This window comes from Cervus elaphus, chromosome 5, assembly GCF_910594005.1.
Source record: "Cervus elaphus chromosome 5, mCerEla1.1, whole genome shotgun sequence".
Classification (NCBI taxonomy): domain Eukaryota; kingdom Metazoa; phylum Chordata; class Mammalia; order Artiodactyla; family Cervidae; genus Cervus; species Cervus elaphus.
The window spans coordinates 36,388,774-36,411,518 of NC_057819.1; the positions used below are offsets into that span (position 1 = coordinate 36,388,774).

General features: G+C 40.9%; 1 protein-coding gene across 1 annotated transcript; it reads left to right on the forward strand.

Annotated features, from left to right (window-relative positions):
* The first annotated feature begins 1,346 nt into the window (after nt 1-1,346).
* Nucleotides 1,347-15,039, forward strand: LOC122694071 (calmodulin-1-like). The gene is made up of 3 exons (XM_043902349.1): nt 1,347-1,968; nt 13,263-13,266; nt 15,024-15,039. Exon 1 carries the CDS (start codon nt 1,406-1,408, stop codon nt 1,853-1,855), a length of 450 nt encoding a protein of 149 aa, XP_043758284.1. The 5' UTR covers nt 1,347-1,405; the 3' UTR covers nt 1,856-1,968; nt 13,263-13,266; nt 15,024-15,039.
* Nucleotides 15,040-22,745: the final 7,706 nt, after the last annotated feature.

Here is a 22,745-nt window from a genome sequence, read left to right on the forward strand (position 1 = left end):
TGCCTTGAGCTACTCTGATTTCTTCTTTGGATGTACCCTAAGCTCCTGGGATTTGACCCCCAAACTCATCTATGTGCTCTCTGGTGGTGGAGCACATAGTAGGGATGTTGACTCAGCCCCTGTTCTAGCTGACAACTGCAGTCTCTTGGAGAATTTCACCTGGTGTTTCCCTCACGCACTTAGGGGGCATGTAGCCTGAATCTTCCCTCACAGGGAGGATAGGGGAAATACCTTTTCTACTGTGAACTCTTCCCAGGGAATCCTTAGTTTGCTCTAATACAGTGTGTGTGGGTAAAGGTCACCAAACTAGACTGGATACTTCCCAGCAAGTCATGACTCTTTAGAATGTAGACGAATTCCCCATTATTTTCAGCTTTGTGCTTTAGTTGAAATTTTAAGACAATAGAAGAAGTTCTATTCCACTTGTGTTTGATTATGTGCAGTAATTTTCATGGGTTGTGTATAAAATGAAAAAGTTGATTAGCTCATTGTTCTGAAGTCACTGCTATTAATTTAAAAAAAAAATCCTAGTACTTATACTGAATTCCTTTCTTTGATAGTCTAGCTTCTTGAGAAAATAAATCAGGAAATAACCCCCTAAAGTCCTCAGAACAAATAGAAATAATATTTAAACCTCCCCTCTCCCCAGCACACACAAGCCTGAGTACTTACTTAGCAGGAAATTCCCCTGGGTCTTTCCTCAGTCCCTATTTACTCTGCCTTTCATATACTGCTCATATTTAAGTCTCTGAATACTACAAAGTTAGTGTTCTTTTGTTTGCAAATGACAGAATTCACCCCAAAAAATGCTTATCAGTTAGGATTCTGTTAGTTGTAAGCATTCAAAAACCCAAGTCAAAATGCCCTTTAAAAGTAAAGGAAATGTTTCATCCATGTAAGTGACATAGCTAGAGGCTTCCAGCAAAGTTGGATTCAGATTCTCACCAAGAACGCATTTTTTTTTTCTGCATGGTTTTGACTTTATCTTAAATATAACTTCCCTTTAGTTGTAAGGTGTCTGTCAGAAGCACCTGACACTTAATGTCTCCTCCATTATGTCCATTGAATATCTTTTTTTGCTAACTCCTAAGAATGACAAAGGGAACTTTCTCAGAAGTTTCCAGAAAAAAATCTCTTAATAGGTCATGTGTTCATTTCTGCATCAATAACCCTATCCAGGATAATGAGGCATGCTAACTGACTTCAGTCTGGATGCACTGTAGAACTGAGATTTAGGATCAGTTCTACTCAAAACATAGGATTGGAAGTAAGGCAAACTGTTAGGAAGGAGGAAGTAAAGAATGGACACTGGGGAAGCATCAAGAAATCAACATATAAGTCCAAGTGGAGCGAGTGAGCTGAGTGGTTGTGTGGTTGCGTCCCGGAGAATGGTAGCGCTTGCAGCATGGCTGACCAACTCACTGAAGAGCCGATTGCAGAATTCAAAGAAGCTTTTTCACTATTTGACAAGGATGGTGATGGAACTATAACAACAAAGGAATTGGGAACTGTAATGAGGTCTCTTGGGCAGAACCCCACAGAAGCAGAGTTACAGGACATGATTAATGAAGTAGATGCTGATGGTAATGGCACAATTGACTTCCCGGAATTTCTGACAATGATGGCAAGAAAAATGAAAAACACAGACAGTGAAGAAGAAATTAGAGAAGCATTCCATGTGTTTGATAAGGATGGTAATGGCTATATTAGTGCAGCAGAGCTCCTCCATGTGATGACAAACCTTGGAGAGAAGTTAACAGATGAAGAAGTTGATGAAATGATTAGGGAAGCAGATATTGATGGAGATGGTCAAGTAAACTATGAAGAGTTTGTACAAATGATGACAGCAAAGTGAAGACATTGTACAGAATGTGTTAAATTTCTTGTACAAAATTGTTAATTTGCCTTTTTTTTTGTTTGTAACTTATCTGTAAAAGGTTTCCCCCTACTGTCAAAAAAAATATGCATGTATAGTAATTCGGACTTCATTCCTCCATGTTTTCTTCCCTTATCTTACTGTCATTGTCCTGAAACCTTATTTTAGAAAATCGATTAAGTAACATGTTGCATGTGGCTTACTGTGGGTATATCTAAGCCCTTCTGCACATCTAAACTTAGATGGAGTTGGTCAAATGAGGGAACATCTGGGTTATGCCTTTTTTTTTTTTTTTTGAGTAGTTTTCTTTAGGAATTGTCAGCATGTTGTTCTTGAAGTGTGGAGTTGTAACTCTGCGTAGACTACGGACAGTCAACAATATGTACTTAAAAGTTGCACTATTGCAAAATGGGTGTTTTATCCAGGAACTCGTACACTATTTTTTTGTACTGCTGGTCCTATACCAGAAACATTTTCTTTTATTGTTAACTTGCTTTTTAAACTTTGTTTTAGCCACTTAAAGAAAATCTGCTTATGGCACAATTTGCCTCAAATCCATTCCAAGTTGTATATTTGTTTTCCAATAAAAAAATTACAATTTACCCCCCCCCAAAAAAAAAAGAAATCAACATATAACATCAATCAAGAAATCAACATCATGAAGAAATCAACAATCAGCAACAATCCACTACATCAACATAAGGGATAAAGCAGGACTTATTATCAGAATATGGAGATGTCTTAGAGAATCTGAGGACAGAAGTGTTCTGGGCCTGAAGAAGGAATTGAATTGGAAATAAGAAGTCCATTGTGAATCCTTGCACTTTTTTATTGCCTCATAATGACCCAGATAACCACGATGGTGTGATCATCCATCTAGAGCCAGACATCCTGGAATGTGAAGTTAAGTGGGCCTTAGGAAGCACCACTACAAAGAAAGCTAGTGGAGGTGATGAAATTCCAGTTGAGCTATTTCAGTCCTAAAAGATGATGCTGTTGAAGTGCTGCACTGAATATGCCAGCAAATTTGGAAAGCTCAGCAGTGGCCACAGGACTGGAAAAGGTCAGTTTTCATTCCAACCCCAAAGAAGGGCAATGCCAAAGAATGATCAAACTGCCACAGAATTGTACTCATCTCACACGCCAGCAAATTAATGCCCAGATTTCTCCAAACTATGCTTCAACAGTACATAAACAGAAAACTTCCAGATTTTCAAGCTGGATTTAGAAAAGGCAGAGGAACCAGAGATCAAATTGCCAACATCCGTTGTATCATGAAAAAACCAAAGAATTCCAGAAAAACATCTACTTCTGCTTCATTAACTATGTTAAAGCCTTTGACTGTGTGGATCATAACAAACTGTGGAAAATTCTTAAAGAGATAGGAATACCAGACCACCTTACCTGCCTCCTGAGAAACCTGTATACATGTCAAGAAGTAACAGTTAGAACCGGACGTGGAACAATAGACTGGTTCAAAATGGGGGAGGGAAGGAGTACATCAAGGCCGTATATTGTCACCCTGCTTATTTAACTTCTATGTAGTGAACATCATGTGAAATATCGGACTGACTGAAGCAGAAGCTGGAATCAAGTTGCCGGGCAAAATATCTACAACCTCAGATATGCAGATGACACCACCCTTATGGCAGAAAGCAAAGAGGAACTAAAGAACCTCTTGATGAAGATGAAAGAGAAGAGAGAAAAAGCTGGCTTAAAATACAACATTCAAAAAACTAAGATCATAGCATCTGGTCCTGTCACTTCATGACAAATAGATGGGGAAACAATGGAAAAAGTGACAGACTTTATTTTCTTGGGCTCCAAAATCACTGTAGATGGTGACTGCAGCCATTAAATTAAAAGACGCTTGCTCCTTGGAAGAAAAGCTATGACAAACCTAGACATTGTATTAAAAAGCAGAGACATTGCTTTCCCGACAGTCAAAACTATGGTTTTTCCGGTAGTCATGTACGGATGTGAGAGGTGGACCATAAAGAAGGCTGAACACTGACAAACTGATGCTTTTTAACTGTGGTATTGGGAAAGACTCTTGAGAGTCCCTTCGACTGCAAGGAGATCCAACCAGTCAATCCTAAAGGAAATCAACCCTGAATATTCTTTGGAAGTACTGATGCTGAAGCTCCAACACTTTGGCCACCTGATGCTAAGAGCTGGCTCATTGGAAAAGACCTTGATGCTGGGAAAGAGTGAAGTCAGGAGGAGAAGGGGACAACAGAAGCAGAGATGGTTGGATGGCATCACCGACTCAATGGACATGAGTTTTAGCAAGCTCCAGGAGATGTTGAAGGACAGGGGATCCTGATGTGCTACACTTCGTGGGGTCACAAAGAGTCAGGCACAACTGAGCGACTGAACAACAGTTCTTCCTTCTTATTAAGTGTCTGCTTTATAAAAGGCAGGCCATGTGATGGGCTTATATGGTAGCTTCTCAGTTCATGTATCACAGTTATAGACACACCGAGAATTTAACACTCTCTGTAGCTCCAGAATCCACATTACCCAAGAAGGACCCCTGGTTAACCTAATCAGAGGCACAGATCACCATTAAAAAACTTGCTTTTTTCTAGGAATCTGTGTATCAGGAAGTGTTGAGGGGACCTCAGGGATCTTGGCAGCTTTGACACGAAATGCCTGCCCAGCAGTAACCACCTGAGACTGACGCATCACTGTACCCTGTCTGCAGTAAGAGAAAGAAAAGGCATTTACAGATCAGACACAAGAATCTAAGAGTATGGCAAAGCATCAGAACAGACAGTTCCACGTAACACAATGGATCGTATTCATGATGATAATTCTGGGTCATTGTACTGGGTTCACTCTATTCTAGTTAAATTGAAATTTTACTCTTGTGGAATAAGATATGGCCATTATTATACTAGTTAGTATAACCTACAGCCTCCCTATTTGATTATTTCCTTAATCACTATACATTGTCCAGATTGATTGTTAAGATTCCCTTCATTATGTATATCTGCAGTTATTTCTGACACTGATTCTGAATCACTACAACTGTTTCTAACATGAATCCTTTCAACAAATATTTCCTTCTTACTAAACACTGTGCTTGCTTTCTCCCATAATGTATGCAGTTTTATCTATGTAATTTTGACTGGCTGATGAAGGTGTGTGTGTTATTTATCTTAGTTCCCAGAGATAGATTTGTTGTCAAACTGTTTATAGATTTCCTTATTCCCAGGTTCTGGTTACAAAACTCAATATATCTGCTGAATGATTTGTCTGTGTTGAAGTCTGATTCACTTGAGAAGTAATGTTGTGTCTATGCTGAAGGACCCTCAAGCACACAGTGCTGGAATAAACAAACAGACTTATTACCAGAGAAATTAAAATAAATTATTCTCATCTATCAGTGTGGCAGGAATGCTGATAAGCTAGACACAGGATTGCCTCCCTTGAGGCTTTGTTCTGCCTTTCCTTAGCTTGGCCTAGATTCACAGACCTTTCTGGAGAGAGGACAGCAGGGTGGGTAAGAATGCAGACTCTAGTGTCAGGATACTTGGTAGCAATCAAAAACATGAGCTGGCTTAGAATTTCACTTGTTTCTCTGAGAAAGTCTGGGAAAAGTATTTGCCTTTTTCTCACTCAATTTGTTCCTTTATACAAGGGTAATAATAATAGCGAGCTTCCCATCTGACTCAGTGGTAAAGTATCCCCCTGCCAATGCAGGAGATGTGGGTTCAATCCCTGGGTTGGGAAGATCCCCTGGAAAAGAAAATGGCAACCTACTCCAGTATTCTTGCCAGAATAATCCCATGGACAGAGGGGCCTGGAGGGCTATAGTCCATGGGGTCACAAAAGTCAGACACAACTTGGCAACTAAACAACAACAACAATTATAATACCACCTACCTCCTAGGGCAGTTGCGTGCATATTTGTGTGTGCTCAGTCATGTCTGACTCTTTGTGCCCCCTGGACTGTAGCCCACCAGGCTCCTCTGTCAATGGAATTCTCTAGGCAAGAATACTGGAGTGGGTTGTCATTTGCTTTTCCAGGGAATCTTCCCAACCCAAGGATCAAACCCACATCTCTTGCATCTCCTGTATTGTCAGATGGATTCTTTACCACTGTGCCACCTGGGAAGCCCAGGAAACCCTAGGGCAGTTTTAAAAATCCAAATTAAGAGCTTAGTATAGTGCCTATATTCAGTACATGGTGCTCTATAAATTTCTCTTCCTTTCATCCTCCTTCCTAACCTGTTTTCTTTTCTATTAGAAAAAGGAAACTTTTATTTTTGAATAGGCATGAAACCTGAATTTGATGCACATCACAGCTAGACTGCTAAAAGATTGCAAAGAGGTCAAGAAATCTCATCCCACTATATGGACATGCAGATACAACCAATTATATACAGGTTTTCAAGATAAACAATAACTAGTCCAGGTAAGATGATTTGATAGCATAACTGATTCACTTTACTATACCCCTGAAGCTAACACAACATTCACTGTAAATCTACTATACTCTAATCAAAATTTTAAAGCAAACAAACAGAAAACAGTTTCAGATGTACAACATAATGATTTGATATTTGTATATATTGCAGAGTAATCACCACGGTAAGTCTAATTCTTTTCAGTCTTAATGAATCTTTGTAAACCAGTGTAAGATATCTGCGGAATTTCACTATTCTTACACTTTTCTGGGAATCACCTCTGTTAGTGAAATCCTAAGTCTCTTGGTCAGTTCAGGTTCCTTTCTAAAGAGCAAAGGCCAAATTCCTTAGTGGCGACTGTTGCTTTCTTCTGATCTAGAGATGAGATTGCAGGCCTGTTCTTCCTCTCTGTTTTCTGGAAAATGCCCAGTAACCCTCTGATGCTAATTAAGAGTTAAATAGTAATCACAGCTTGAATTAAAGACTGAACTCTATGTGTCATAATACTTACCCTCCTTTGGCGTTACCTTTATTTATAGTGACAAGCGCTTATCATCAAAGTAGAGCAAATACTATATCCACATAATAAAAGCAAGTACTTAGGGATAATGGGATAAAAAAAAAAGCAGCTGCCCCTGAGACAGGGCCCGGGAGTCACCACGCTCCACATAGCCACCAGAGCCTGTTGGAGCTGACTTCAGGAATCCGACTCAAACTAACCAAACTCACAGTACACAGATCAAATGCCCAAGAACCTTTGTTTGTAATAAAGAGGAAAGTCACTCAGCAGACTGGATATTGTAGTTAAGTAATTCTTAGCTTCCTTTCAAGTTCAGAGACCCCCTTTACCCTGCAGCACTCTCACAGTACTCTCTGAAGGGATTTAGTTCTAAGAAATACCTCTCCATCATAACTTTGTGATTTGTATCCAAAGGAGGCCCTGATATAATGTAATGATCTCTGGGTCTCTATTTTATTTACATATCAGATCACAACGTGTTAAGTGGCATCTTAAGGTATAAAGGACTTTGATAGAATTCAAGACAATCCATATATAAAAACATTGATGTGAATATAGATTTACAATGTGCATCTCACCAGAATGTGAGTTTAAGGGTGGAAAGGGGGAAAAAAATCAAAGAGAAAGACAAGTTTCTGAAGCAAAATGTATGGAATGATTTTATGACTAAAACTTCTTAGTCCTAAGCGGCAAGGCCAGTTGGGTCCATAGTTTCTGTGATTGCACTGCCCCCTTGTGGTAAAATGGCTTAATTTGTTGGCTGAAAGGCTGGTTGGAAGAGGACAGAGGCTGGAACAAAAAGCAAGGGCAGTAGGTCAGATGAGAAATTAAAATAGAGAAGAAGCTCCCTGGAAGAGTGCCGGGAGATTCTGCCGTTGAGAATGTTGGGGAAGCTCCTGGCACCTGCAGGGACTGCTTTTATTGCCTATCTATGATGGCCAGCTGTCTCGAATTCCTTAGGACAGAAAAGATTTGACTTTGTTTTGCTTTGCTTTGAAGCCCCGTATAGGGTGGGTATTGTAATTCTGAGTCACGTTGCTCATCCACCACCATCTCCTACACTCATCATCTTGGAGAAACGTAGCCTAGGAAGTTAAATGACGCTAGACCAGAAGCATACGCTTGGCAGAGGAGATGGCATAGGAGCTCAATAGCCCAGAGGAAGGCCCTGTGCAGGGCATTTTACCCTTTTTAACTCTCTTGGAGGCTTGCAGCCAAGGAGGGGCTTGGCGCCTGTTTATAATTTATGCTCATCTAATTCTAGTGAGGTGAGGAGGCCTACAATGTATATGTCCTTCAGAGAGATGTTTGCAAAGTAAAGAAGACTAGAAGCAGTTGCGGAAGGAGCAGAGGATGCAGTGACTGTGGTACCAGGTGACTTCCACACTAACCGTTACATTTAGTTATAAATTTCTTCATAATCAAGCAAAAACTGGAAATGCAGAGTTATATAGTTTACATTGCCTGGAAAGAAAATATAACCCTCCTTCAGGGAGGCACATGATGGGATGGAGGTGTCAACTTCAGCTATGGTAGTAATCATTTTGCAGTATATAAGCATGTTATGCTATGTCTCAGAAGGTAAAGAATCTATCTGTAATGGGGGAGACCCCGGTTTGATCCCTGGGTTGGGAAGATCCTCTGGAGAAGGGCATGGTAACCCACTCCAGTATTCTTGCCTGGAAAATCCCATGGACAGGGGAACTTGGTGGACTACAGTCCACAGGATCACAAAGAGTCAGACATGACTGACCAGCTAACACACATACACCTTAAACTTACAGAATGTTGTATGTCTATTATATCTCAATGAAGCTGGACAAATTTTTTAATCATTTTAAAGAGAGAGAGATGTGTATTCTGGCATTACATTCCAAGAGGAAATAATCCAGTAATTTTAAACCTGTAAATAAACACTGAACTGAAGGACATCCAAATACACAGTCGATTTTCTTCCAAGGAAGCTTGCAGATCTGTTAAGTATTAGACATGCTGAGTAGTTCTTATTTACCTGCAGTTCCCAACCTCTAGTGGGACCTCTAGTGGGCCATGTAGTTATTGCAAAGTGTCCCTGAATCTAGATGCATAATTTCAGGAGTGAAAATGTTTTGTGCAAATGTACTAACACTTTTCATAAATACGAGGACAACCAGAACCAGAAAAATATAAAGGTATGTAGAAGAACTACTGAACTCACACTAGCTTTTAATTATTATTGTATTAACATATTTTCTTAATTTGGTTTACTAACAGTACAATTATTTAAAAGTTGATATTACCAGTAGGTCCTTGTGCTTTAAATTGCTGTGACCCATTACTGGCACAGACTATCTAGATGGTGTTACTGATCTGAGCAAAGAAGTCAGACCCCTCCCTACCCTCGCCCTAAACCACCCCCACACCCCTCCCCAGTCACTGCTCTCAACAACAGGTTTTTCATTTTCTGAGATGAAGTCCAAGGAAGGCACTCCTGTGCTCGGATGCTTGGGGGCTTTGTTCGGTAATCAGCTTTGTGGTTTCAGGAGGCCCAAAAGTACTTCAGGGCTTTCCACCCCGAGCACTTTGTTCAGGAAGCTTGAGAGACTTGTTGTGGTTTCAGAAATGACACATTTGAAGTTCTGGAGTTGGCATAAACTACTGCTCCTGCTTGCTCAAAGGTAGGAAGAGAGGCAGCCAGAGGGGCTGGTAGCCTGAAAACCGAAGCTGTGGTTGTCTCCACAAACAACTGCTCTTCGGCAAGCTTGCAATTGCTCCACACCCCTTTCATGTGGGCAAAGAAAGAACTTTATCAGACATTAAGTCTCTCTCCTCTTGAAATATCGGGGTGAGAGGAGAGGAAGTTGGGCAGTAAATCGGGGCAGAATTTACAACAGTGAAAATCACGTTTTTGGTGAGTTCTCCCCTTTCACACAGGAGACTCCAGCTGCTCTAGATGTTGATGTGCTAGCCCCCAGACTGTGACATAAGGCCCCCAAAGAGGGGAAGGCAGTGCTCCCTGCAGCGTGCCTAAGGTTTAAGCCTCTGTGCTCTGGGTTATTTGGCTTAGCTTGACTGTTTGAGGACATAGGACAATGGCAACAAGATCCCAGCCCTAAAATGGGCAACCAGAGCCTTGTGAGAGAAGAAAAGATGCACAGTATCTTGGCCTCTCTTATTGCAACAATGCCAATAAGCAAGCTAACCCATCACCACCCCAGGGATAGTCTGGAACATTTGTTAAGGAAAGAACAGGTCACAGATTGTTTTTAGTTGCAACTCTAGGGTACATATATATGTGTGTGTGTGCGCAGACTTGTCGCTCAGTTGTTTCCGACTCCCTGCGACCCCATGGACTATAGCCCGCCAGGTATATGTTTTGATTAATGGCCCCCATGGAACTAAAAAGAAATAGTATTTTTTGCTCTTTCTCACAAGTTAATGTGAGGGGTGGATGTGGTCTTTCTTGCGAAACCTTGGCCGTATAGATGGGTAGGCAGTAAAATTTCATGGATTTTTTCCTAGAGGACCTACTATCTGTTGAATGAGGTTCAAATGATTCCAATAACATCCCAATAGCTTCCTGCACTACAGACTCATGAGACCCTTTTCCTAGAGGCACAATGTTATAATATTGGGTTCTGTTATTGGAAAGCTATTTCATATCATTAAAATGGCTTCCCAGGTGGTGGCCAATGGTAAAGAATCCACCTGCCACCTCAGAGGACTTGGGTCCAATCCCTGGGTCAGGAAGATTCCCTGGAGTAGGAAATGGCCACCAACTCCAGTAATCTTGCCTGGAAAATTCTATGGACAAGGAGTCCTGGTGGGCTGCAGTCCATCAGATTGCAAAGAGTCAGACATGACTGAGCCCACATGCACATACACACACATATCTCATTAAAATGCCCTGATCATTAAAAATGAAAATATGTCTTTACAAATATTAAAAGTAAGCACAATGTAAAATGATGTTTTATATATATATGTGTTTATGTTGTTGTTCAGTCGCTAAGTTGTATCCAACTCTGTGACTCCATGGACTGCAGCATGCCAGGCTCCTCTGTCCTTCACTCTCTCCCACAGTTTGCTCAAATTCATGTCCATTGAATCAGTGATTGTCCTTTTTCTATGGCGTATTTAGGAAAAGAAAAATGTTTTCTATCAATATCTTGTTGGATTCGTATTTTAAGCAATCCAGATCATGTAGAAAAGTTCCTACATTTGCAGCCAACGAACAGGGATTCAACAAATTTTTATTGAATAACTACTCTGTGTAAGGTTCTATACAGCATCAGATCTGCAAGGGAGAATACATGCTCTTACAATTGGTAAGAACATGAGCTAGAAATTCACAAAAGAAAATTTCAAATAGTCCATAAACATTTAAATGTGTAATTCACTAGCAATCAAATATAAGTTAAAATGAGAAGCCTTTTTTTTTTGCTCTATTTGACAAATGTTAAAAACAATGGCTATTCCCAGTGTTAGACGGTATGGGTGACTTTTCTGTACTAATAATGAAATGTCATCTTTCTAGAGGAATTTGACAATATGTATCAAAATAAAAATGCTCATGTTTAACCTAGAGAGTCCCATTTTAGGAATTTAAACAAATAATAGAAAAGGGGCTCAAAGATGTGCATACTGAGATTTTCATTGAAGTGTTATTCATAATAATGGCTTCATATAGGTGTCACTTAACAGCATTGTTAAATAATCTATAGTAAATCCTTTCAGTACAGTTGATGATATGTGCCTATGTTAGTATAGCCATCCACAACATTTCATCAAGTGGAAATAGCTGAATGTTATATACACTTTAATTGTATTTGTTTTTTTAGAAAAAGTATACATACTTATATACATAGAAAGAAATTAAGAATGATCTTCCAAGATGACTAGCATGAACTGATCTTTCATTTTTTTATATGTACTTCTCTGTATTACTGTAATGGGCTTTAATTACTTTTTTTGCAGTGAACTTTAATTACTTTTATTATTTGAGAAAGAATATTAAAATATAAATACCAAGTACTGTGTCCTCAAGGATATCCCATTTGTATAATGAGCATATTTTTCCAAGCTGGCATGCGAGTTGCCTACTAATTCTAGAATTTAAGGAATTGGCAAAGCTTAGAAAGTTTTGAGTTCATCTGTTTTTCAAGCTCAAAACCTGGTTTCAGGAAGAGGGCAGAGAATTCAGACAAGTCCTGCTTCCCCATCCTCCAGTGAACCAGCCACTCCAGTCCTTTCCTCAGCAATTTTCTGCTTGTGTTAAATCAGATTCAGGTGATGTCATCTCTCTTGAGCAGGAAGGAACTAGTTTCTCAGAAGGTCCCTAAGTTCTAGGCACTCTGGTGGATGCACACATATCCTCCACTGATGACGTGGGTATTTTTAGACAAAGTAACTGGCCTCAAAATTAGCAGGGCCATGATTCAAATCTAGTCCTCTGATTCCAAAACCCATGCTGCTTCCATGGGTTCCTTAGTGTCTGCTTTTGTGTGTTTGTGTGTTCCTTCTTTAGTAGGAAATAGTTTGTGCCCTCAAATTTTCACTTAATTGGGCCTTTCTTACATTTGGCGCTGTTACCAAAAGAGTGTGTGTGTGTGGAATGTGGCTGCTCAATGCTCAAAAGCCAAAAAAAAAGGCCAGTATGGTGGAAAGGAAAGTTTGCTTTATTTCAGATGCTGGCAACTTGTGGGGAGGGTGGCAGACATCTGTTCAAAGGCCGACTCCCCACCCTGACAAGCAGGGGGGTGAGAGCTTCTATAGACAGAGTCAGGGGTGGGGGGCGACATGCAGAAACAGCACAGTCATCTCTAACAGTCATCCTCAGCTGGTCATCAGTGGCCTCACTAGCATCATCTTGGTTGTTTTAGGAACAGTTTATCTTCAGTTCCGGGGTGTGCTTGTTCCCATTTCTTTGCGGTCAATTCTCAGAATTGTGGCAGCTCAAGTCCTGGGTGCAGTCTGGTCATCATATAGTTAACTTTTCCACCTGGTGTTTTGGTATCTATAAGGCAGCTCACAGGCTATGGCTCAGAATATTATCTATAGCCCTTGAGAAAAAACTAAAGGTCCTTGACTATGCTTAATGACTACATTATTATTATTTAGTCTCCTTTGACTGCTTTCCTTTGTTTCAGCATTTTTCACTTTTCTGATTAAACTTATTCTTTGACTAAAGTTTTCCACAGCCAAAAGGCAAGCAGAGGACATGCTGCGGGGAGGCGGGGGGCAGGGGGGTTGGTGGAGCAAGGACCATATCATTCTACTCCGATTCAGCGCTAGTTGTGAAGGACCCACCTGCCAGTGCAGGAGATGGGTTCGATCCCTGGGTCACGAAGATCCCCTGGAGAGGGAAATAGCAATCCCCTCCGTTATTCTTGTCTGGAGAATCACATGGACAGAGGAGCCTGGTGGGCTACGGTCCATGGGGTCGCAGAGTCGGACATGACTGAAGCAGCAGGCATGTACAAGAGGCCTACAGTGGGCACGTTTTTCTCATGCCTTAGCCTTTAACTGTCTAGAGACATGCACAGTCATCCATTCATCCTTACATGGAGCACCACCGTTCATTCATCCTTTCATCTGGTATTTAAAAGCAACATGGTTTAGTTAAGAAACATGATCTGTAGAACCAAACTGGCCAGGTGTAAACCATGGCCCCACTGCTTACTCACTATGAGACCATGGACATAAATGAGACCAAGTTATATAAATACCTTTTGCTTCCTTTTTCTGTAAAATGGGAATAATAACAGCTCTTACCTCATGATGTCATGAACATTAAATGAATGAACCATTGTGAAGTACTTAGAGTAGTACATAGAATGTGATAAGTCCATCTCTATCATGATTAATATTGTGTGCCAGGCACTAGACTAGATGCTAAAATTTCAAAATGGAACAAAATAAGGTTTCTGCCCTCAAGGAGCTTACAGTCTAGTGAAAGGGACAGACACTCTCGTGACTGTGAGTACAGCATGCTGTGTGGGCAGCACTAGGGAGGATGGAGTCAAGGAGGCTTTCCAAGGAAGAGATTGTCTGCTTGAACCAAACCAGCCGACGGTGAGAAGAGCAGGGATGAAGACCTGGAGGCAACAGTGTGTGTGTCAAGTTTGAGGCCCTGGAGTGGTTCTGAATGATTGGGACATGAGTGCCAGAGGGGTTTGAGATTGAAGAGGTGAGGTCAGCTGCCTCTTTTTCTTTGGCAACTTTTACAAAAACCCCTTAAATTTAGTGGACTATGTTCCCCCCACCCGTTTACGTACATTTAAACTTTCCTTACTCTGTGTGTGTGTGTGTGTGTGTGTGTGTGTGTGTGTGTGTGTGTGTGTGTGTGTGTGTGTGTGTGTGTGTGTGCGCGCACGCGCGCACTCAGTCATGTCTGACTCTTTGCGACTTCATGGGCTGTAGCCCACCAGGCTCCTCTGCCCATGGAACTTCCCAGAATACTGGAGTGGGATGCCATTTCCTACTCCAGAGGATTGTACTGACCCAGACAGGGATCCAATCTGCGTCTCTTGCATCTCCTGCATTGGCAGGCAGGTTCTTTACCACTAGTGCCACCTGGGAAGCCCTTAACCCCAATAATTACCCTTAATTAATAACAACACATCAACCTAAAAGATAAGGTTGAAAGTCATGGGTAAAATCTCTTCTTTCATTATGCTTGTTGTGTCTGGGGTAGACTGACGGTGTTTCAGCTGTGTCTGTGTCTGGAAACCTTGCTGTATTTAGGCTCTCAGACTGTGTACCCAACTTTGGGGAAAACTGACTCTCCCAGCCATCTGGGTGTGACAGGCTCCTCTGGTGAGACCAGCTGCCTCCCAGCTCAGAGAATCAGACACGCCCCTGCCTTCAGTGGAAATCACAGCGTGCCTTTGGGGCAGGCTAAGCAGCCCAGGAAGGCAGTCATTTACAGTTCTTGTACTGTCCTTCTCAAAAATAATTATGTTCCAAGGATAGGACTTGAATGCCGCAACCCCCACTGACTAGGAGTTTTACGAGTGTCTTGACTCTTCTCAAGAACTACTCTGCCTCTAATTCTTTGTTCGCCTTTAAAGTATCAAGTTTTGAAGTGTCTTTTGATTAGTGAGCTTTAACCAGTGTCTCATTCATTACAAAAATCATTCATTCTTCTTTTTTGCCCTCAGTTGATCCATTCCATAAGTTTTCTTTATGAAATATGTATCTTTGGACCAAAACATTCTCATTCTATTTTGAGATTTCTTTTGACAGTAAAGGAAGGATGCTTGCCAAACTTGTTGTTATTTTCCAGAGGAGGTTCAAACTCTGTTACCTATATTTATCTTCAAAAGTATTTTTGTAGGTCTGTCATAACACCATCTGTGTTTCTCTTGTTGGCTTCTGCCTATTTTCTGGTTTTTTGTGTGTAACATCCTCCATAGGTTATTTTTGGCAACAGAGCTTACCTGAATCAGTCTCCTTTTCATTTCTGAGGCAAACTGGTGATTCATCTTTAGTATAGGAGGATTTTCACAAACACAGTTACACTGTTTTGTATCATTGGGGTTTGAGTTTGGGAGACAGATCAAATAAAGTTGTCTAAAGGGTATTCAGCTTTGCAATTAGTTCTTCACAGTTGCGCCTCTCAACAGCACCAGCAAGAATGTAAGTGCAGGGTAAAGTCTCCTTGGGCTTTGACACCACCCCTGCTGGGGAGATGGGTGGGATGGGTGGGATGGGTGGAGGGAGGAAGGCTGGGAGCTGAAGCTGTAGGTGCATTAAAGAGTAATCAAATCATGTGTTTCCTGATGTGTTCTACAGAGAAGGGCCTAGCATCACCTATATTGTATTCCTGCCAAAAACATTTAATTTGAATCTAACAATGAGAAAACAATTAGGTACATGCAAATTGTGAGATGCTTTGCAATACAATCAGCTTGGGCTCTTCAAAAATCTCAGTGTAGTTTCTTTAAAAAAAGATTGGGGAGTTATTCTAGATTAATTTTTTCAAAACCTGGTCCCAAGACCATCAACATCAGCATCACCTAGGAGCCTCACTGGAAATGCAGAAGCTTGGACCCACCCCAGACTCAGAATCTACATTTTAACAAGTTCCCTGGGGTGATTTCTATGTGCATTCAATTTTGAGAAGTCCTGATTTCATGTACAATTCACATTCAAATTTCCCAAACTGTCCCAGTAACATCCTGTTTTTCTGTTCCCCATTCCATCCCCACCTCAAATTTAAATCTAGTTAAGTATCATACGTAGCATTTAGTTGTGAAGTCTCTCAAATCTCTTTTAATCTAGAATTTTAGCCCTCAAATTTTATCAGGAACAGAAACATTTTGAAGGTTTGTTAAAACACAAATTTCTGTACCCCCCTCCCGCCCCCATCCAGTGCACACACCATCTGAGAGTTCCTAGAGATGAAATCAGATGCTGCTGGCCCTTAGACCACACTATGAGTAGCATGGTATTAAATAAGAGTATTAATTCAGTGTTAAACTTCTAAGTGTGATCATCATGTTTGTATAGGAAAAAAACCTTTGTTTTCAGAGTCTTAATGAACTACTTAGCAATGAAGTATCATGATATCCAAAGTAACTCTCAAATGATTCAGTAAAATAAATAAATGGCCAGATGAATGAACATGGATGATGGATGGATAGATGAATGGATAGAGAAAACCTCAAAATGTTACTTCACAATCAGTGAACACAGGTGAACATGGTGAACAAAAAAAATAATGAAGTAACACATAAACAAACAAACTGTAAAGGAGGAAAATTTCCTCTACCCTCTTGGGTTCATTTCCTGGGGCCTTGCAAATTAGATGGATTAGAGAGATTAAAAGAAGAAAAAGCATGCAAATTTTACTTGATGTTAATGTTTATAATAAATGGGGAGCCTTCCTAGAAAAGAAATGAAGACCCAAAGAGAACTTACATAGCATTTTTGTTAGAGAATAGCAAATTATGGATATGTGACAAGACAAAGGAAAAGAGTTTTGGGCTTTGAAGTGTGGAAAACTATGGAAAGATAAATATATGGAGAAAACTAAGAGACAATAAGGGCTATTTTAGCAAGGTTTGCCTGTGCTGGTCAATCTCCATACCAACTTTCCATCTTCTTAATGGCCATAATACCCCCCTTGGATAAGGGATTTATGGCAGTCCGTAATTCTCAGGAGTTTCTGCTTTTAGTCCAATAGGGAAAAATCTGTGATAGCTTCTTTCTACAGCTGTTGAATCTCAAGTATATTTAGCTCAAAATGATCTTTATGCCAAAGTGGAAAAAGAGCTCAGGACACATTACCCCAGAATATGGCACCTTGGCATATTGAATATTTTAAGATGAAGGACTCTGAGAAATGGCAGGTGCCTGAAGGACTCTCTGGCCTCCTCTCTCTCCCCTAAAGCAGGTTTTAAGACCCTCATGTGAGTGCTGCCCACCCTGTATCTGGAAAAAAAGGAATATGTGTATCTCTGAGGACAGAGGAATACCAAGAGGAACCCAAACCAACAGGCCTTGCCAAGTTTCCTCCAGCTTACCATCCTTAGCTCATACCCAGTATCCTATCACACTTTCCTGTGACTTTTACACTTGATCGGATCTAGTGTGAAAATGCTCAGGCTTAACCACTTCAGATCTTCATTTCCTTCTGAAGGGTCTCTTGTTACGTAAAACCTATATAGCATCATAAGTTTATATAATATGCTTTTCTCTTGTTAAGCTGCCTTTTGTCAGTCTAATTTATAAGGTCCTAGCCAGTGAACCTATTATAAAAAAGTACATTCTTTTCCTCTTCTATAGTGGCATATTTTGGGGTGGCACATTGTGATCTCCTTCAAAACAAACTGAGTGCCTACCTAGAGACTGTAGCTTCTATAGTCCCTATTAACGCCCCTGTAGAGCCATCCTGGAACAGACAACCTTGCCCATGTCCTCTGCCTGCCTCTTGTTTATAGAAAAACTTTGGCCTCCTAGGCCTGTCCATCACGCAACCCCCACAGATCCAGATGCTTTCTTAGCAGCACTCCTGCCACAGTGGACTGTCCCTTCAGACGGGCCCAGGTCTGCAGGCTGTCTCCCTGTCACAGAAGGTGATGGCAATGCTGGCTAACTTTCATCAGGGTCAGCATCTGCCCCTGCCACATACACACAAGCACCATTACTGGCTAATGGTTAGTTACCAAGGCAGAAATCTTAGGCTATTCCATTGAACACTGAAAAAAATATATCAAATTTCCTACTGTTTCAGCTTTACTTCAGCAGTTCAGGTTTTACCACTTCAGGCATAGGAAATAAACTCTTAACATGTTTGACCCACAGTCTCAAATGCTACATTAGGCAAGAGCTTGGTTATTTAAAGGAAAAAAAAAAAAACCACAAAAACAATCATGTTAAAGATTTCTTCTGGATTTGCATCTACCCTCACTTCTGCACTTTTTCTGGTTAACACTGACCAGTACAGTCTAGCATAAGTCACTGAGCCTTCCTGAGTCTTAGTTTCCCTATTTATAGGGATATATGGCCAGCTCTAGCATCCTAATTTACCATACCTTCTGTGGCTTGATTCTATGCTGTGGCCTCTGCCTAGACCAGCTAGGGGGTGATTTTGCCCTCAGGAGACATGTGGCAATGTCTGGAGACTGTTTTGGTTGTCACAACTTGGGGTTATGAATGCAACTGGTATCTAAGTGATATAAACCAGAGATACTACTAAATATCCTATAATTCACAAGAGAAGTCCACACAAAAAATTGTGCAGTGGTGTGTCACTAGTGGCCAGGTTGAAAAACTTTCTTCTAGACCTAGTAATTCCTACACATCACTAGCCTGCAATTTAAATTTCACTTCCCCCAGGATACCATGTCTAATGCCCTAAAATCAAACATAAAGTTATCAGAACATTTACTATATGCTATTCAGTTCAGTTCAGTTCAGTTGCTCAGTTCTGTCCAACTCTGCAACACCATGGACTGCAGCACGCCAGGCCTCCCTGTCTATCACCAACTCCCAAAGTTTACTCAAACTCCTACCCATTGAGTCGGTGATGTCATCCAACCATTTCATCCTCTGTCGTCCCCTTCTCCTCCTACCTTCAATCTTTCCCAACATCAGGGTCTTTTCTAATGAGTCAGTTCTTTGCATCAGGTGGCCAAAGTATTAGAGTTTCAGCTTCAGCATCAGTCCTTCCAGTGAATATTCAGGATTGATTTCCTTTAGGATGGACTGATTGGATCTCCTTGCAGTCCAAGGGACTCTCAAGAGTCTTCTTCAACACCACAGTTCAAAAGCATCAGTTCTTCGGCACTCAGCTTTCTTTATAGTCCAACTCTCACATCCACACATGACCACTGGAAAAACCATAGCCTTGACGAGATGGATCATTGTTGACAGAGTAATGTGTCTGCTTTTTCATATGCTGTCTAGATTGGTCATAACTTTCCTTCCAAGGAGTAAGCGTCTTTTCATTTCATGGCTGTAGTCACCATCTACAGTGATTTTGGAGCCCAAAATAATAAAGTCAGCCACTGTTTCCACTGTTTCTCTGTCTATTTGCCATGAAGTGATGGGGCTGGATGCAATGATCTTAGTTTTCTGAATGTTGAGCTTTTTTTTTTTTTTTTTGAATGTTGAGCTTTAAGCCAACTTTTTCACTCTCCTCTTTCACTTTCATCAAGAGGCTCTTGAGTTCTTCTTTACTTTCTGCCATAAGGGTGGTGTCATCTGCATATCTGGAGTTATTGATCGTTCTCCTGGCAATCTTGATTCCAGCTTGTGCTTCCTCCAGCCCAGCGTTTCTCATGATGTACTCTGCATATTATATGCTATATGTTATAGTTATTCTTCACCCATTTTTCTCTTTAGGAGATAAGGATATATTTCTTATTGAATGTTTTATATATCTCTTGAGCTTAGCATATATTATAGAATAAAGAGATGGATGGATGGATGGGTTGATGAGATGATCACTTTGTTAGAGATGGCATAGCAGAGTACCATAGTCTGGATGACTTACACAACAGAAATTAATTTTCTCAAAGTTTTTGAAGTTGGAAGTCCAATCAAGTGTCAGTAGGTTTGGTATCTTCTGAGGCCTCTCCATAGCTTGCAGATCGCTAAACTCTTCTTATAAAGACACCAATCAGATTGGATTAAGGCCCACTATAACCTTAAACTTCTCCAAATGGCAACCCACTCCAGTATTCTTGCCTGGAAAACCCCATGGATGGAGGAGCCTGGTGGGCTACCGTCCATGAGGTCGCAAAGAGTTGGACACGACTGAGTGACTTCACCAACCTTAAACTTACCACCTCTTTTAATTTAATCACCTTTTTGAAGGCCCTGTCTCCAAATGTAGTCACACCCTGGGGTGCTAGGATGGTTAGGGTTTCAACATATGAATTTGGCAGGGAGGACACAATTTAATACCTGTTAAGGCAGATTTTTATTATATATAACATTCCAAAATCAAACTCCAGAGGAATATGTTTCAGTTGGAGAAGATGATTCTCCTGATCCTTTTCCAGTTCTGGCTTCTGTTGAACAATCTTTCCACCTTATACCTCCAAATCACTGAGGGCTGTGAAATCAGAAATGAAAATCGCCTAATGTACCCTTGGTGCTTATACAGGTTTCCACAGTCAAATATCCATGTGGTCTTGGGTCTTGCCTCCATCACTAGTGAGCTAAGTGGTCTTAGGCAACCTCAGTACTTGCTCTGAAAAATGGGACTGTGGTAATATCAACCTCTTAGGATCTGATGCCGAGACCTATCAAGATAATGCATAAAATGTGGCTAACATAGTGCTTGGCACGTAGTAAGTATAATGTTAGCTTGATTCAACTTTTTTCTTTATTACACTTTGTTTTTTAGTCACAGTAAAGTTTTTCTTTTACCTTGGTAAAAACTTTGAACTTTGGAAGGCAAAACATATTTTTCTCTATGTCTTTCCCCTTAGCTGACATGTCAGATAAATTGAGAAACCCGCTTGTCATCCAGTTTTTACTCACAACTCCTACCCTGGTACCCTGTGTGCCACCAACTCTCAAAAGCTGATGACAGGCTAATGGGAAAACAAGAGGAATGGAGACTCTTGGGAGTCGTATTTCCTCTGACAATCTTTTTCTCTCCCTCTCACCATTCTAGCATCCACTCTTGCATTAAGCACGTAGATTCTACTTCCTTAGTCTCTTAAAGATTTCTCTGTCCCTACAGACCTCTCTCTGCCTTGGCTGAGCTCTCACCACTTCTTGTGTGGAGCCTCGTTAGAGCCTGACTTCCCTGACCCTGAATAATATCCCTTCACATCCACTCCCTACTCTGCCCTTAGTCTGATCTTGCAAACATAAAATGCCTCAGTGGCTTCCTCTGGCTTTCAGCATGAACTTCAAACTTCTTGATTCATGAGCATCTCTCCAGTTTGGCCCTCTTTCTCTTCTAGCCTCCTCTCTCCAAGACCCTCCTCCTGAGGGCACTGTGCTATTTCATGATTCTATGCTTTGCCACATTTCATACTCTCTACTTCAAGTTCCCTTCCTCCATCCTTCAGCTTACCAACTCGCACTTGCTTTTCAAACATCTACCTCTTCCAGGAAACCTTTTCTTCCTAGGCTTCAACTGTTCAGTTCTGTTCAGTCACTGAGTCGTGTCCAACTCTTTGCCACCCCATGGACTGCAGCACACCAGGCTTCCCTGTCCATCACCAACTCCTGGAGCTTGTTCAAACTCATGTCCATCCAGTCGGTGATGCCATCCAACCATCTCATCCTCTGTCATCCCTTTCTCCCCCTGCCTTCAATCTTTCCAGCATTAGGGTCTTTTCTAATGAGTCAGTTCTTCACATCATGTGGCCAAAGTATTGTAGTTTCAGCTTCAGCATCAGTCCTTCCAATGAATATTCAAGATTGATTTCTTTAGGATTGACTGATTTGATCCCCTTACAGTCCAAGGGACTCTCAAGAGTCTTCTCAAGCATAACAGTTCAAAAGCATAAATTCTTTGGCATTCAGCTTTTTTTATGGTCCAACTCTCACATCCATACGTGACTACAGGATAGCTTTGATTATGTGGACCTTTGTCGGCAAAGTAATGTCTCTACTTTTTAATATGCTGTCCGGTTTGTCATAACTTTTCTTCTAAGGAGCAAGCATCTTTTAATTTCATGGCTGCAGTCATCATCTGCAGTGATTTCGGAGCCCACAACAATAAAGTCTGTCACTGTTTTCATTGTTTCCCCATCTATTTGCCATGAAGTGATGGGACCAGATGCCATGACCTTAGTTTTGTGAATGTTGAGTTTTAAGCCAGCTTTTTCATTCTCCTCTTTCACTTTCATCAAGAGGCTCTTTAGTTCCTCTTCGCTTTCTGCCATAAGGGTAGTGTCATCTGCATATACAAAGTTATTGATATTTCTTCCTGTAATCTTGATTCCAGCTTGTGATTCATTCAGTCCAGCATTTCACATGATGTTCTCTACATATAAGTTAAATAAGCAGGGTGACAATATATAGCCTTGATGTACTCCTTTCCCAATTTGGAACCAGTCTGTTGTTCCGTGTCTGGTGATAACTCTTGCTTCTTGGCCTGCATACAGGTCTCTTAGGAGGCAGAAGAGGTAGTCTGGTATTCCCATCTGTTTAAGAATTTTCCACAATTTGTTTTGATCCACACAGTCAAAAGCTTTAGTGTAGTCAATGTAGCTACATTGCTATAGCTAAGAAGTAGATGTTTTTCTGGAATTCCCTTGCTCTTTTGATGATCCGACGTATGTTGGCAATTTGATCTCTGGTTCTTCTGTCCTTTCTAAATCCAGCTTGAACATCTGGAAGTTCTTGGTTCATATGCTATTGAAGCCTAGCTTGGAGAATTTTGAGCATTAATTTGCTAGCATGTGAAGTGAGTACAATTGTGCAGTGGTTTGAACATTCTTTGGCATTGCCTTTCTTTGGTATTGCAATGAAAACTGAC

What these genes read in the sequence shown, in the direction of transcription:
- LOC122694071 (XM_043902349.1), top strand. Translation starts at nt 1,406, where the DNA reads ATGGCTGACCAACTCACTGAAGAGCCGATTGCAGAATTCAAAGAAGCT.